Source organism: Saimiri boliviensis, chromosome 14 (genome assembly GCF_048565385.1).
Source record: "Saimiri boliviensis isolate mSaiBol1 chromosome 14, mSaiBol1.pri, whole genome shotgun sequence".
Taxonomy (NCBI): Eukaryota; Metazoa; Chordata; class Mammalia; order Primates; family Cebidae; genus Saimiri; species Saimiri boliviensis.
In genome coordinates, this window is record NC_133462.1 from 22,293,181 (window position 1) to 22,306,732 (window position 13,552).

Sequence of the window (13,552 nt, forward strand, 5' to 3'; positions counted from 1 at the left end):
CCTGACCAACATGGAGAAACCCCATTTCTACTAAAAATACAAAATCAGCTGGGCATAGTGGTGAATGCCTGTAATCCCAGCTACTCGGGAGGCTGAGGCAGGATCGCTTAAACCCTGGAGGCGTAGGTTGCGGTGAGCCCACATAGCGACATTGCACTCCAACCTGGGCAACAAGAGGGAAACTCCGTCTCAAAAAAAAAAAAAAAAAAAAAAAAAAAAACGTGTCACGGTCACGCAACAGAATATTACTTGATAATGAGAAAGGAAGGGAGAACCGCTACAGGCTACAACATGGATGAACCTTGAGGACGTTATGTTAAGGAAAAGAAGCCACAAGAGACCACATACGGCTTGATTCTATCGCTGTAAAAGGTCTAGAATAGGACAGAAAGTAGAATTGCCTGCAGTCGGGAGGATGGGTATTGGGGAACTGGGGAGTGCAGGACTCTGTGAATACCCTAGAAACCACTACAGATTCGATGGTTCAATTATATGATATGTGAATTATATCTCAGTAACACTGGGGTGAAAAAAAGAGGACAAAGCAGGGAAGCCTGAAGATGCCCCGTTTCCCGCCCCCCCCTCCCCATGGCGACATGTCCCACGTTGAGCTGCGGAAGTGTAGGGGTGGAGAAATATTGGAGGCGAGACAAGGGGTGTGGCCTGGAAGACAGTGTTAGGGTACAGGGTGCCTGAGTGGTGAGCGGTGTCCTTCGGGGTTGCAGGTGATGCGGGGGATGTCGGGAACGCGCAGGTGGAGATGCAGGGGATGAGAGGATGCCTCGCCTCTTAGGGACTCTGGGACGTGGGGACAAAGGGACACAGGGATGCAGGTTCAGCCTTCAGGACTGCACCGGGCTCGGCCGCTGGGGGAGTCTGCTAAGCCGGGCGGGCGGGGGCGCGCCTACAGAGACGGCTCCCTACTCCAGCAGCCGCCCCCATCCCCAGGACATGACTATACAGCCCTCCCGTGCCCACCCCTGCCCTCCAGCGCCGAAGCCCCTGCCTTTGGCGACCCCAGCCCCCGCCGCCCCTGCAGGGTTTGTGTTTTTTATCTCATTAGGAAAAATGAACTATCGTTAAACATTGAAATTAAATTTGCTGGGCGCAGTGGCTCATGGATGCAATTCCAGCACTTTGGGAGGCAGAGGAGGGAGGATCACTTGAGGCCAGAAGTTTAAGACCAGCCTGGGCCAGGCGTAGTGGCTCACGCCTGTAATCCAAGCACTTTGGAGGCCAAGGCGGGCGGATCACCTGAGGTTGGGAGTTCAGACCAGCCCGACCAACATGGTGAAACTCCGTCTTCAAAACAAAACCAAACAAAAACAAACAAAAAGACCAGCCTGGGCAACAGAGCAAGACCCCCCCCCCCTACAAAAACTTAAAAATTAAAATTAAATAATAATTTTAACTATATATAATTTAATTTTAAAAATAGAAGGAAAAAAACCTAGAACTCCGTCATGGAAAAACATCAGCAAGAGTGGGAAAGCATTCCAATGCCCTCACCGCAGGCGTTTCTGGGGACCTCCTTTCAGGTTTTTTTTCTGCACACAGTGCTTTGGGATCCACTAGATAAAGGAGTCCCACGGGCTGCGGAGAGAAGTCCCCAACACATGGGTGCATTTCAGGGGTGCTGACAAAGCTCATGCAGAGGACAGAGCAATTTATGCAAAAACAAAATGGTTTTTTTTTTTTTTTTTTTTTTTTTGAGTTGGAGTATTGCTCTGTCGCCAGGCTAGAGTGCAGTGTCGAGATCTAGCTCTCTGCTACCTCTGCCTCCCAAGTAGCTGATAGCAGGGACTAAAGTCTGGTGTCACTACGTTCAGCAATTTTATTTTTTTTATTTTTTTTTATTTTAGTAGAGATAGGGTTTCACCATGTCTGCCAGGATGGTCTCAAACTCCTGACCTCATGATCTGCCCCCCTCGGTCTCCCAAAGTGCTGGGATTACAGGCGTGAGTCACCGCACCCAGCCACAAAACAGTTTTTCTATGCATGGCCTTCACTCAACTATTCCACAAATAAATTTAGAGAGTCTCCTCCCTCATGGGGCCTGGACCTGAGGCCAGCTCAGCAACCACTGAGAAGCAAACTCCCCAACCTCCAGGGGCCAGTTGCTGGCAACGAAAGGACACTCGAGGGACAGTACGGGGATGTCAGGCCATGGCAAGAGCCACGGAGGAGATGGTGGCCCCGGCTACTTTAGACGGGCAGTCAGGGAGGGCCTCCCTAGGAGGGCAGCACCATGGGGGCAGGGACCTGCCAGGAGACCTGAGGCCAGACCTGCTTGTAGATCAGCAAGACAGGGGGATGGGGGAGGAGAACACGGAGAGGTGCCAGATTCGAAATGGCCTAGAAGGCAGATGGCCAGACTTCATCTTAAACATGCTGGGAAGCCAGGCAGAGGTTTCGAGGAAATTATTAAAAACACACTGTGACATCTGCATGTGAGTGCGTTAAATCAAGGCCAAGCATGATTTAATGATGAGAATCTTATTGAGAGTGTTCTTTATTGGCTTCTGTTTTGTTTTGTGTTCTTGGCTTTTTGTTTGTTTTTAGACAGAGTGAGATGCTCACCATAACGTCCGCCTCCCGGTTCAAGTGATCCTCCTGCCTCAGCCTCCTGAGTAGCTGGGATTACAGGCATGCACCACCATGCATGGCTAGTTTTTGCATTTTTAGTAGAGAGACAGGGTTTCACCATGTTGGCCAAGCTGGTCTCGAAATCCTGACCTCAAGTAATCTACCCTCCTTAGCCTCCCAAAGTGTGAGATTACAGTCATGAGCCACTGTACCTGGTCAATTTTTGGTTTTTGTCTTAATTTTTTTTAAATTTGGAGACAGAGTCTCGCTCTGTTGCCCAGGCTGGAGTGCAGTGGTGCAATCATAGCTCACTGCAGCCTCAAACTCCTGAGTTCAAGGGATCCTCCTGCCTCAGCCTTTCAAGCGGCTCGGACCACAGGTGCACCCCATCATGCTTGGCTAAGTTTATTTTTTGTAGAGATGGGCTCTCACTATGTTGTCCAGGCTGGTCTCAAACTCCTGGGCTCCCACCTGGGCCTCTCAAAGCGCTGGGATTATAGGTGTGAGCCACCTTGCTTGGCCCAATTTATTATTATTATTATTATTATTATTATTATTATTATTATTATTCTGAGTTTCCTGTTTCTTCTGACGCTAACTCTGTCTCCTGCACCGGGAGAGATGTGCCACTGACCCTTGGGCTGCAATTAGGATCATCACTGTGGGTGGCCCTTCGGAGACTCCAAGGTCTGGGTGGGGTCAGGGTGCACATAGCCGTGCAGACCCTCCTCCTGGCGGAATGAGTCCTGGTTCCCCAGCGGGTGGCAGCTCCAGCAGGCCCTGCTCCGTTGTGTCTGACTTTACCCACTGGATGTGCCACAGATGGGGGAATGGGCCCAGGGCCTCCCTGGGGGTCCCGGTGAAGCCAATTGGGTTCCCCAGGGTTCTCCCCCAGCATGAGCGCCTTCCCCTCGTGTGGAAAACAGGCCACTCCTCTCTCACCGCAGTGCCGGTTCTGACCTTGGAGAGAGGGTCCTGGTCGCCCCAGATCAATTTCTCCGGTACCTCATGCTTCTTGGGCAGCAGCGGTGGTGGTTCCCTGGAGGCCAGGGGGTCCAGAGTGGCCAGCAGCTGCACGTTTCTGTGCCTCTGCGGGATCGACAGATTGAAACAGCCTAAGGTTCTCACTAGGGCCCCCCAGGACAGCCTACCGGCAGAGTAACCACCAGTGGGGGCCGAGGGTGGGGGCAGCTTGCAGTTCTTGTCTGGGTCTGTCCGGGAGCACCGCGGCGGGGAGGCCATTTCGAAGCCTAGCCCGCCGGTGGCCGCCCACAGGTCTGGCTGGGAACGGTGGCGCCACGCGCCCGCATGCGCACACTGGCCTTCGGAGGCGCGCGCTACCCCGGGCCCACGACCTCACTGCCTGCTCGCCTGCTGAGTGAAAAATGGTGCCACCCCACGCAGCGCAGGTTACCCATAGAAAAATGGGCTTTGCAGCCGGGCGCTGTGGCTCACGCCTGTAATACCAGCACTTTGGAAGGCTTAGACGGGAGGATCACCTGAAGTCAGGAGTTTTAGAGACCTGCCTGGCCGACATGGTGAAACCACGTCTCTACTGAAAAAAAAAAAATTAGCCAGGTGTCGGGGCGCATGCCTGTAGTCCCAGCTGCGCAGGAGGCTGAGGCAGAATGGCTTGACCCCAGGAGGCAGACGTTGCAAATAAAAATATATATGTATATGGGCTTTGCGTTCTGAGAACAAGAGGAACCAGGTGGAGGGAGCAAAACCAGCACCCCAGCCTCAGCCCTCCCCTGGGGTTTCCCTGGCTCCCTGTCCCAGGGCAATTTCTACGTTTCCTGTGCCTGGGTAGGACTCCTGGCCAACCCACTTCATGTCAAAACAGAAAAAGTCAGTCAGTTATGACATGGCCCCTGCACAAAATAAGACGGATGCAGTTATTAGGGGCAGGTCTACAAAACTGGTAATAGCATGAGGGAGCTATGTGCAACAATGCCAACAACAGTAAGAGAACAAAATGCTACCACAGTCAGATAGCCTCATAGCTAGAAAAGGACTGGATGGAATTACTCAAAATGTTGAGGGGTGTCATCTTCGGGTGATAGTAAAAGTGATTTTCTTTTTTTTTTTTTTTTTTGAGACGAGTCTCTGTGTCACCCAGGCTGCTGCTAGAGTGCAGTGGCGCAATTTTAGCTCACTGCAGCCTCCACTCCTGGGTTCAAGGGATTCTTGTGCCTCAGCCTCCCACAGAGCTGGGGTTGCAGCCATGTGCCCACCAGACCTGGCTAATTTTTTTGTATTTTTAGTAGAGATGAGGTTTCACCATGTTGGCCAGGCTGTTTTTGAACTCCTGGCCTCAAGTGATCTGCTGGCCTTGGCCTCCCAAAGTGCTGGGATTACAGGCGTAGGCCACTGCGCCCAGCCTCTTCCTTCTTTCTGCTTTTAAAATTGTTGTGATCTATGATGCTACTTTCATAATGTAAAAGTGCTCTGTACTTTATTTTTTGTAGAGACAGGGGTCTCTATGTGGTCCAGGCTGGTCTGGAATTCTTGGGCTCAAGCGATCCTCCTGCCTCAGCCTCCCAAAGTTCTAAGATTACTGGCATGAGCCACCACACCTGGTCTGCACTTTATTTTTTGAAAAAGTCTCCTTGGTGCACATGAGGTAGCATGTGGTCATGTAACCCAGGCTGTGGGTGCACGGTCTCCCACTGGTCTCTCTGCCTGCCTTAGACACTTAAGTGACATCCACCCTGAGAGGCTGAGAACCCGTCAGGCCCTAGCTCTTTCCTCTCATGGGGCTTCCTGGGCGCCAGCCACCCAGAGAGGAAAGAGCTTCACTTCCAAGAAACGGCAGGAGAGGCCACAACCACCCCCTCTCACACACGTGTCCTTCAGTGAGTCCAGACTGTCTTCAACACAAAACCAGAGAGAAACCTTCACTTTTAACTTCTAACGTCCTAGGATATTTTTTAAAAATCGAGAAGAAAATAGAAAAATTCCACTTTATTAAACTGTTCAGTCTGGATTTTTTCCTCTGACACTAACTGAAATTAAAAATAGAAATCAATTTCTGCAACCTTTCAAAGCAGTCTTTGAAATGTCAAGGTTTTAAAAATTATTTTACAGCAGGAATTTACATGTAAATACACTCTGTACAACACATTAACTGAACAATCACTAGGCTTCCATCATGGAGGAGAAATGATTCTAGGACAAGCCAAGGCAGCCTTCAATTACTGCCTTCTTAGCGGAAGACATTTCAGCCTGGAAAAGAAAACAGAAAAGAGAAGTGGAAAGTTAGCTAGGAAGTGAAAAACCAAGCAGCTCTGTGAAGCTGAGAATGCCAGGCCTCCCGAAATCACAGCAGCATGTCTGAACCTATAAAATGCACACATGATAACCCACAATCAAGTACTGTCTCATCTGTGCTCTTAAAATGCTTCTACTACCCTGAAAACACAGAGACTCACTCACCCACACCTCATATTAAGATATTAAGACCTTTTTTGTTTTGCTTTTTTTTAAACAGAGTTTTGCTCTTGTTGCCCAAGCTGGAATACAACGGTGCGATCTCAGCTCACCGCAACCTTTGCCTCCTGGGTTCAAGGGATTCTCCTGCCTCAGCCTCCCAAGTAGCTGGGGTTACAGGTGCACACCACCATGACTGGCTAGTTTTGTATTTTTAGTAGAGATGAGGTTTCTCCATGTTGATCAGGCTGGTCTCGAATTCCCAACCTCAGACGATTTGCCTACCTCAGCTTCCCAAAGTGCTGGGATTATAGCCATGAGCCACTGCGTCCAGCCAAGACCATTTTTAAAAGCAACTTTTTTCCCTAGTCTTACTTAGCCTTGAGAATACAAGCAATTTTTAATATCAGTTTCACTCACCTACCTCATCCATTGCATGACCCTTGGGAAGGAACTAAAATATATTCACTCCAGGACCCAAGCTTGAAACGGCTTTTTTTTTTTTTTTTTTTTTTTTTTTTTTGAGAGACAGGGTCTCCCTGTGTTGCCCAAGCTGGTCTCGAACTCCTGGGCTTAAGTGATCCTCCCAAAGTGCGGGGATTACAGACATGAGCCACCATGTCCAGCCCCCAAGTTATCAGTCTTAAATCTCAATTTCATATATAGGAATGCTTGTGGCAGCTCTATTCAAAACAGAGCTGGGTGACACTGGCTACAGATCCCTGTTCCACAGCCTCAAAGTAGAAAAGCCAGTGTCCACAAAATAAGCAGATAAACACACTGTGGCATGCTCACAAGAAGGAATCTTCCACAGCAATGGCTACAGGCCCATCACTGCCACCCACAATCACCTGAAGGAAGCTCATAAGCCAGACACTCAAAGAGTTCACATAAAGATAAAACTGGCAAGAGTAAGCTGGTGCAGTGGCTCCCACCTGAGGCCGAGGCAGGAGGATCACCTGAGGCCAGGAGTTTGAGACCAGTCTGGGCAACATAAGCGATCCCATCGCTACAAAAAAGTTTTTTTTTAAATTAGCTGGGCGCGGTGGTGTACACTTACACTCGCAGCTACTCTGGAGGCTGAGGTAGGAGGATCCCTTGAGCCACACAGGCAGAGTTTACAGTGAGCTGTGATCAGGCCACTGCACTCCAGCTTGGGTGACAGAGCAAGACTCTTGTCTCAAAAAATAAAATTCATACCCTATAAATATATGCTATATGAAATTGTATTACTTATATCTAAAATGTGCACAAAAGTGTGTGCATAGGCCGGGCATGGTGATTCACCTGTAATCCCAGCATCAGAGGCTGAGGTGGGTATATCACCTGAGGTCAGGAGTTCAAGACCAGCCTGGCCAACATGACAAAACCCTGTATCTACTTAAAAAAAAAAAAAAAAAAAAAATTAGCCAAGTGTTGGGGCAGGAGCCTGTAATCCTAATTACTTGGGAGGCTGAGGCAGGAGAATTGCTTGAACCCAGGAGGCAGATGTTGCAGTGAGCCAAGATAACTCCACTGCATTTCAGCCTGGGTGACAGAGCGTGACTCCGTCTGAAAAAAAAAAAAAAAATGTGTACGTGTGTCCATGTATGTGAGTGTGTGTGTGTGTGTGGGGGGGGTGGTTTGCACAAAAAAAAGGTCTTAAAGGTACATACGAAACTGGTGGCAGAGGTTACTGTGAAAAAAGTAGAGGTTTGGAGAATTGTTCAGGGCTTCTTTAAGCACTAGCTGTAAGGTCTGAATTTTCATAATGATAATATATTCACATATCACTTACATAATTAGATATTAAAACTTTGTTTGTTTGTTTGTTTGTTTGTTTTGAGACGGAGTTTCGCTCTTGTTACCCAGGCTGGAGTGCAATGGCACGATCTCGGCTCACCGCAACCTCCGCCTCCTGGGTTCAGGCAATTCTCCTGCCTCAGCCTCCTGAGTAGCTGGGATTACAGGCACGCGCCACCATGCCCAGCTACTTTTTTGTATTTTTAGTAGAGACGGGGTTTCACCATGTTGACCAGGATGGTCTCGATCTCTTGACCTCGTGATCCACCTGCCTCAGCCTCCCAAAGTGCTGGGATTACAGGCTTGAGCCACCGTGCCCGGCAAAACTTTTTTAAAAACCTAGTTAATATATACATTTTTTTTTTTCTTTTAGGGAGAGGGTCTTGCTCTGTCACCCAAGCTGGAGTGCAGAGGTGCCATCATGGCTCACTGCAACCTCCAACTTCTGGGCTCAAGTGATCCTCCAGCCTCAGCCTCCCAAAGTGCTGGGATTATAGGTAAGCCACTGTGCCCTGCCTACCAATTTCTCGTTTCTGACATCTGCCTCTAAGCAAATACATCAGGCACTCAGTAAGCCTCTAAAAGTTTCTGAAAAACCTCCATCTCCCACTGCCCACCGTCTCAGCAGCTCCTGGGGTGACACGTCTGCAGTTTCCTCACTCTGACTGTCGCTGCTGTCGGAACTCTCGGAGCTACTACTTTTCTCCAGTTTTTTACTCTTTTGCTTGCCTTTGTGTTTGTGCTTCCTGTGTTTCTTTTTCTGTTAAAAAAACAAAAAACAAAAAACAAACAAAAAAACAATGGCAAGGGGAAACAAATGTATTTTTTCCTCCTTAATTCAATACACAGAAAGGTTAACAAGGCTACAGGGGTAGAGTCGTTCAAAAAAAATGTTTAAACCTCATTTAGAGTGACAGTGATAGCCTAACAAGACAGCACAGGGCAGACAGCTGTGCCCCTCTCAACTGTGCACCCTGACCCGGCTGCCTCTCCAGCAACAGACACTGTGGAACCAAGAAGGCGCAGACGAGACCCATTGTAACACTTGGTGCCGTAAGACACGACACCACACATCTTATGCGTGGGGACCTGTGCCGCCTCCAGTGAACCCTACTTGTTTATTTTGTCAGGCCTCTGGGAAACTTCATGTCAGGATGACAGGCACCCGGGAAGACCACAAGGAAGAAACTGGCAGGTCACCAAACAGCAGATACACTGGTAAGGACAAACGGATTTCGTTTTCGGGCCTGTCAGCACACATTTTCTTCCTTTCGCTAGGAGGGAATGCCTGTCATCCTCCACACATGGGAGTGCTTCCTTCTGTAGCCAGTGATGAAACTGTTTCCAGTTTCTTCAGCTGCTAGCCCTGACTACTTTGGGTACCCAACAAGAACATTAACCTAATTAAAACCCAAAAGAAGACATGGATGATGAAATAAGAGACGTCAACAGTGAAAGCACACGCCTGCCTTCTATTCAACTTCTTTTACTTCAAGTGGCAAGTGATGGACTAAAACCTCAAATTGTAGTAAAAGCAAAGTAGTTGAGAAATGCTGAAAATAATACCTTCAATAAATAAGAAGTAGTTTTATTATTTAATACTCACCTATTGCTCTAAAATCCTTAAATGCCCTTTTTTCTACTTTTTAATGTTCAGAAAAAAAGTTTTTTTAAGGGCCAGACACGGTGGCTCGAGCCTATAATCCCAGCACTTTGGGAGGCCAAGGTGGGTAGATCACTTGAGGTCAGGAGTTTAAAACTAGCTTGGCCAACATGGTGAAACCCGGTCTCTACTAAAAATACAAAAACTTAGCTGGGCATAGTGATGCATGCCTATACTCCCAGCTGCTTGGGAGGCTGAGGCAGGAGAATCACTTGAACCCTGGAGGCGGAGGTTGCAGGAGCCGAGATCAAGCTGCTGCACTCCAGCCTGGGCAACAGAGTGAGACTCTGTCTTAAATTTTTTTTTTTTTTTTTAAGTGCAAAAGAAAATGTTTCTGAAAAATCAAGGGTTTGCATTCACTGTGGACATTTCTGTGAAGGCTCAGATAGAACTGACTTAGCCACAAGATCCGCTCTTCAGTTGCGGTATATGACACTCTGGGGGGCTGACCGACTGGTCCCATGCCACACTGATCCCAGGCACGCAGAAGTCTCTCACCTTCTCTTTCTTCCGCCTATGCTCTTTCTTGACCTTGTGCTTGTCTTTGTTCTTTTTATGTTTCTCTTTTTGAGGAACCTCAAGGGTCTGACGGGCATCTGAAACACAAAGGTAATAAACGCAGGACCTATATAGGTTGAAAACAAAGACTGTCCAAAACTAAGCTCCTGAATGACTGAATCAGGTGTCTGGTGTAGTTGCAATGTTTAACGGAGGAAGGACTCCTGCCCTCAGATTAGCTTCTGCCTCACTGATAAACAGATTAGCACACCACCTTGCAGAGCTGTATTTAGAAAGCTGCCAGAGACCTCAGCAAAGACCTGTGTGATCCAGTCAGTATCCTGCCATGACCCCAGCTGCCAGATGCAGATAAAATCAGACCAGAAAGCCCACAAGCCTTTTGTAATTCAACATCATCAGATAAGCTCAGAAACAGACTGGAATTGGAACTCAGCTCCGCTGCCGGTACTGTGACCTTCAGCATATCACCTAACCTCTCCCAGGCATAGTTTTCCCAACTATAAAATGAGAAATTAAGAATCCCAGTCTTTTTTGGGACACAGACTAGTCTAGACAGGGCCACATCCCCCAAAGCTCAGAATCTGGCAACTAAATGTCAGATGATCTTTTATCATCCTCTCTCTACAGAAACGTATTTTACAATAATTTGTCTTATAAGTGGAAACACTGAAAACCACCATCAAAACAACATAATGGGCTGGGAGCAGTGGCTCTCACCTGCAATCCCAACACTTTGGAAGGCCCAGGAAGGAGGATCCTTGACCTCAGGAGTTCAAGACCAAGTAATTAAAGAATTTGCATATGCCTCAATTCTCCATCTCCAAATTGAGACCAAAATGTTTTCATAGGTCATTAACTTCCAGGTAACCAAACCAACAAAAATTCACAATAGTAGAAGTAGTGAAAGTCATTAATCGATTTTTTTCACCTAAAGAGAAGTTTTGGCCAGGAGCAGTGGCTCACGCCTATAATCCCAGCACTTTGGGAGGCTGAGGCAGGCAGATCACTTGAGGTCAGGAGTTCAAAACCAGCCTGGCCAACATGGTGAAACCCCAACTTTACTAAAAATACAAAAATTAGCCGGGCATGGTTGGTAGCATGCATCTGTAATCCTCGCTACTCAGGAGGCTGAGGCAGGAGAGTTGCTTGAACCTAGGAGGCAGAGGTTGCAGTGAGCCAAGATTGTGCCACACTCCAGCCTGGGTGACAGAGCAAGACTCCCATCTCAAAAAAAAAAAAAAGTTTCAAGATGTTTCATAAGGATGAGTATTTTCCAATTTCATTTAACAGATGCCTACAACTTTGTAGTCCTATTTCTTTTTCTTTGTTTTTTTTGAGACAGGGTTTCATTCTGTCACCCAAACTGGTGTGCAATGGTGCAGTCACAACTCATTATAGCCTTGACCTGGGTTCACATGATCCTCCCACCTCAGCTTCCCAAGTAGCTGGGACTACAGGGAAGTATCACCCCACCTAGCTAATTTTTTAATTTTTTTGTGGAAATGAGGGTCTCCCTATGTTGCCCAGGCTAGTATTGAACTTTTGGACTCAAAGGATCCTCCAACCTCAGCCTCCCAAAGTGCTGGGATTACAGGTGAGCTACCATGCCCAACCAGATTTTTCCAAATTCGACCTCCCAAAACTACTGTTGTTGTTGCTTTTTTCCCAAAATTCTTTTATTTTATTTATTTATTTATTTATTTATTTAAAACGGAGTTTTGCTCTTGTTACCCAGGCTGGAGTGCAATGGCGCAATCTTGGCTCACTGCAACCTCCGCCTCCCGGGTTCAGGCAATTCTCCTGCCTCAGCCTCCTGAGTAGCTGGGATTACAGGCACGTGCCACCATGCCCAGCTAACTTTTTGTATTTTTAGTAGAGACGGGGTTTCACCATGTTGACCAGGATGGTCTCGATCTCTTGACCTCGTGATCCACCTGCCTTAGCCTCCCAAAGTGCTGGGATTACAGGCTTGAGCCACCGTGCCCAGCAATTTATTTATTTATTTATTTTGAGACAGCATCTTGCTCTGTCACCCAGGCTGGACTGCTACAGTAGGATCATAGCTCACTGCAGCCTCAACCTCCTGGGTTCACATGAGCCTCCCACTTCAGCCTTTTGAGTAGCTGGGACTACAGGCATGCACCACCACACCAGGCTAATTTTTTTTTCTTTACTTTTTTTTTTTAAAGAGATGTAATCTCACATTAGGAGAAATGCCTAATGTAGATGACAGGTTGATGGCTGCAGCAAACCACCATGGCACGTGTATACTTATGTAACAAACCTGCACATTCTGCACATGTATCTCAGAACTTAAAAGTATAATAAGGGCCAGGCATGGTGGCTCACGCCTGTAATCTCAGCAGTTTGGGAGGCTAAGGCAGGTGAATCACCTGAGGTCAGGAGTTCGAGACCAGCTTGGCCAACATAGTGAAACCCCATCTCTACTAAAAATACAGAAACTAGCCAGGCATGGTGGCACATGTCTGTAATCCCAGCTACCAGAGGGGATGAGGGAGGAGGATCACTTGAACCTGAGAGGCGGAGGTTGCAGTGAGCCGAGATCGTGCCACTGTCCAGCCTGGGCAACAGAGTGAGACTCCATCTCAAAAAAAAAAAAAAAAAAAAATAGTATAAGTAATAATAAAAACATTAAAAAATAAATTAATTAAAAAAAAAAGATATGGTCTCTCTATATTGCCCAGACTGGCCTCAAACTCCTGGACTCAAGCAATCTTCCCGCCTCAGCCTTCCAGAGTGCTAAGATTATAGGCATGAGCCACCACACTCAGCCCAAACCTTTTTTTAACATTAGTTTTTGAAAAATAATTTCCCTAAATAACCCAGAGACCAAATTAAGTTACTGTTAACAAGGGTATCAAAGACATTATGGGAAACAGACATAAAAGACTTGGCTTTCAAGTGCTGACACCTATTTGAAACTAAAGAGCTGAACAGCTAGGCCACAGTAGCTCATGCCTATAATCCCAGCACTTTGGAGGGCTGAGGCAGGCAGATCACTTAAGGTCAGGAGTTCCAAACCAGCCTGACCAACATGGCAAAACCCCATTTCTACTAAAAATACAAAAAATTAGCCTGGCACCTGTAATCCCAGTTACTCTGGAGGCTGAGGCAGAAGAATCACCTGAATGCAGGAGGTGGAGGTTGCAGTGAGCCGAGATTGTGCCACTGCACTCCAGACTGGGTGAGAGAGTGAGACCCTGTCTCAAAACAAAACAAAATAAAACAAACATGATGAACAACTGTAGCAAATAAGAAATACATTCAGCCGGTCACAGTGGCTCACACCTGTAATCCCAGCACTTCTGGAGGCAGGCAGATCATGAGGTCGGAAGATGGAGACCATCCTGGTTAACATGGTGAAACCCCATCTCTACCAAAAATACAAAAAAATTAGCCAGGCATGGTGGCACGTGCCTGTAGTCCCAGCCACTCAGAGGCTGAGGCAGGAGAATCGCTTGAACCTGGGAATCGAAGGTTGCAGTTAGCCAAGATCACACCACTGCACTCCAGCCTGGGTGACAGAGCAAGACTCTGGCTCAAAAATAAAAT

At 47.5% G+C, this 13,552-nt stretch overlaps 2 protein-coding genes and 1 long non-coding RNA gene across 4 annotated transcripts in view; 1 reads left to right on the forward strand and 2 right to left on the reverse strand.

Annotated features, from left to right (window-relative positions):
* Window positions 1-3,884, reverse strand: part of WDR88 (WD repeat domain 88) — a 34,032-nt gene extending 30,148 nt beyond the window's left edge. The window contains exon 1 of the mRNA XM_003937318.3: window positions 3,547-3,884. Coding sequence (XP_003937367.2) covers window positions 3,547-3,828 — 282 coding nt within the window. The 5' untranslated portion in view covers window positions 3,829-3,884. The remainder of the gene's footprint in view (window positions 1-3,546) is intronic.
* The window catches only part of LOC104652818 (uncharacterized), a 54,021-nt gene that overhangs the window by 32,517 nt on the left and 7,952 nt on the right, over window positions 1-13,552 (forward strand). Inside the window, exon 5 of the long non-coding RNA XR_012513879.1 lies at window positions 8,928-9,015. This is a non-coding gene — a long non-coding RNA (uncharacterized LOC104652818). The remainder of the gene's footprint in view (window positions 1-8,927; window positions 9,016-13,552) is intronic.
* The window catches only part of GPATCH1 (G-patch domain containing 1), a 51,306-nt gene continuing 43,291 nt past the window's right edge, over window positions 5,538-13,552 (reverse strand). For both annotated transcript variants that reach the window (XM_003937317.3, XM_074386587.1), the window contains exons 18-20: window positions 9,959-10,056; window positions 8,415-8,557; window positions 5,538-5,811 (exon numbers count right to left, since the gene is read on the reverse strand). In XM_003937317.3, the coding sequence (XP_003937366.1) occupies window positions 5,781-5,811; window positions 8,415-8,557; window positions 9,959-10,056 (272 nt within the window). In that variant the 3' untranslated portion in view covers window positions 5,538-5,780. The remainder of the gene's footprint in view (window positions 5,812-8,414; window positions 8,558-9,958; window positions 10,057-13,552) is intronic.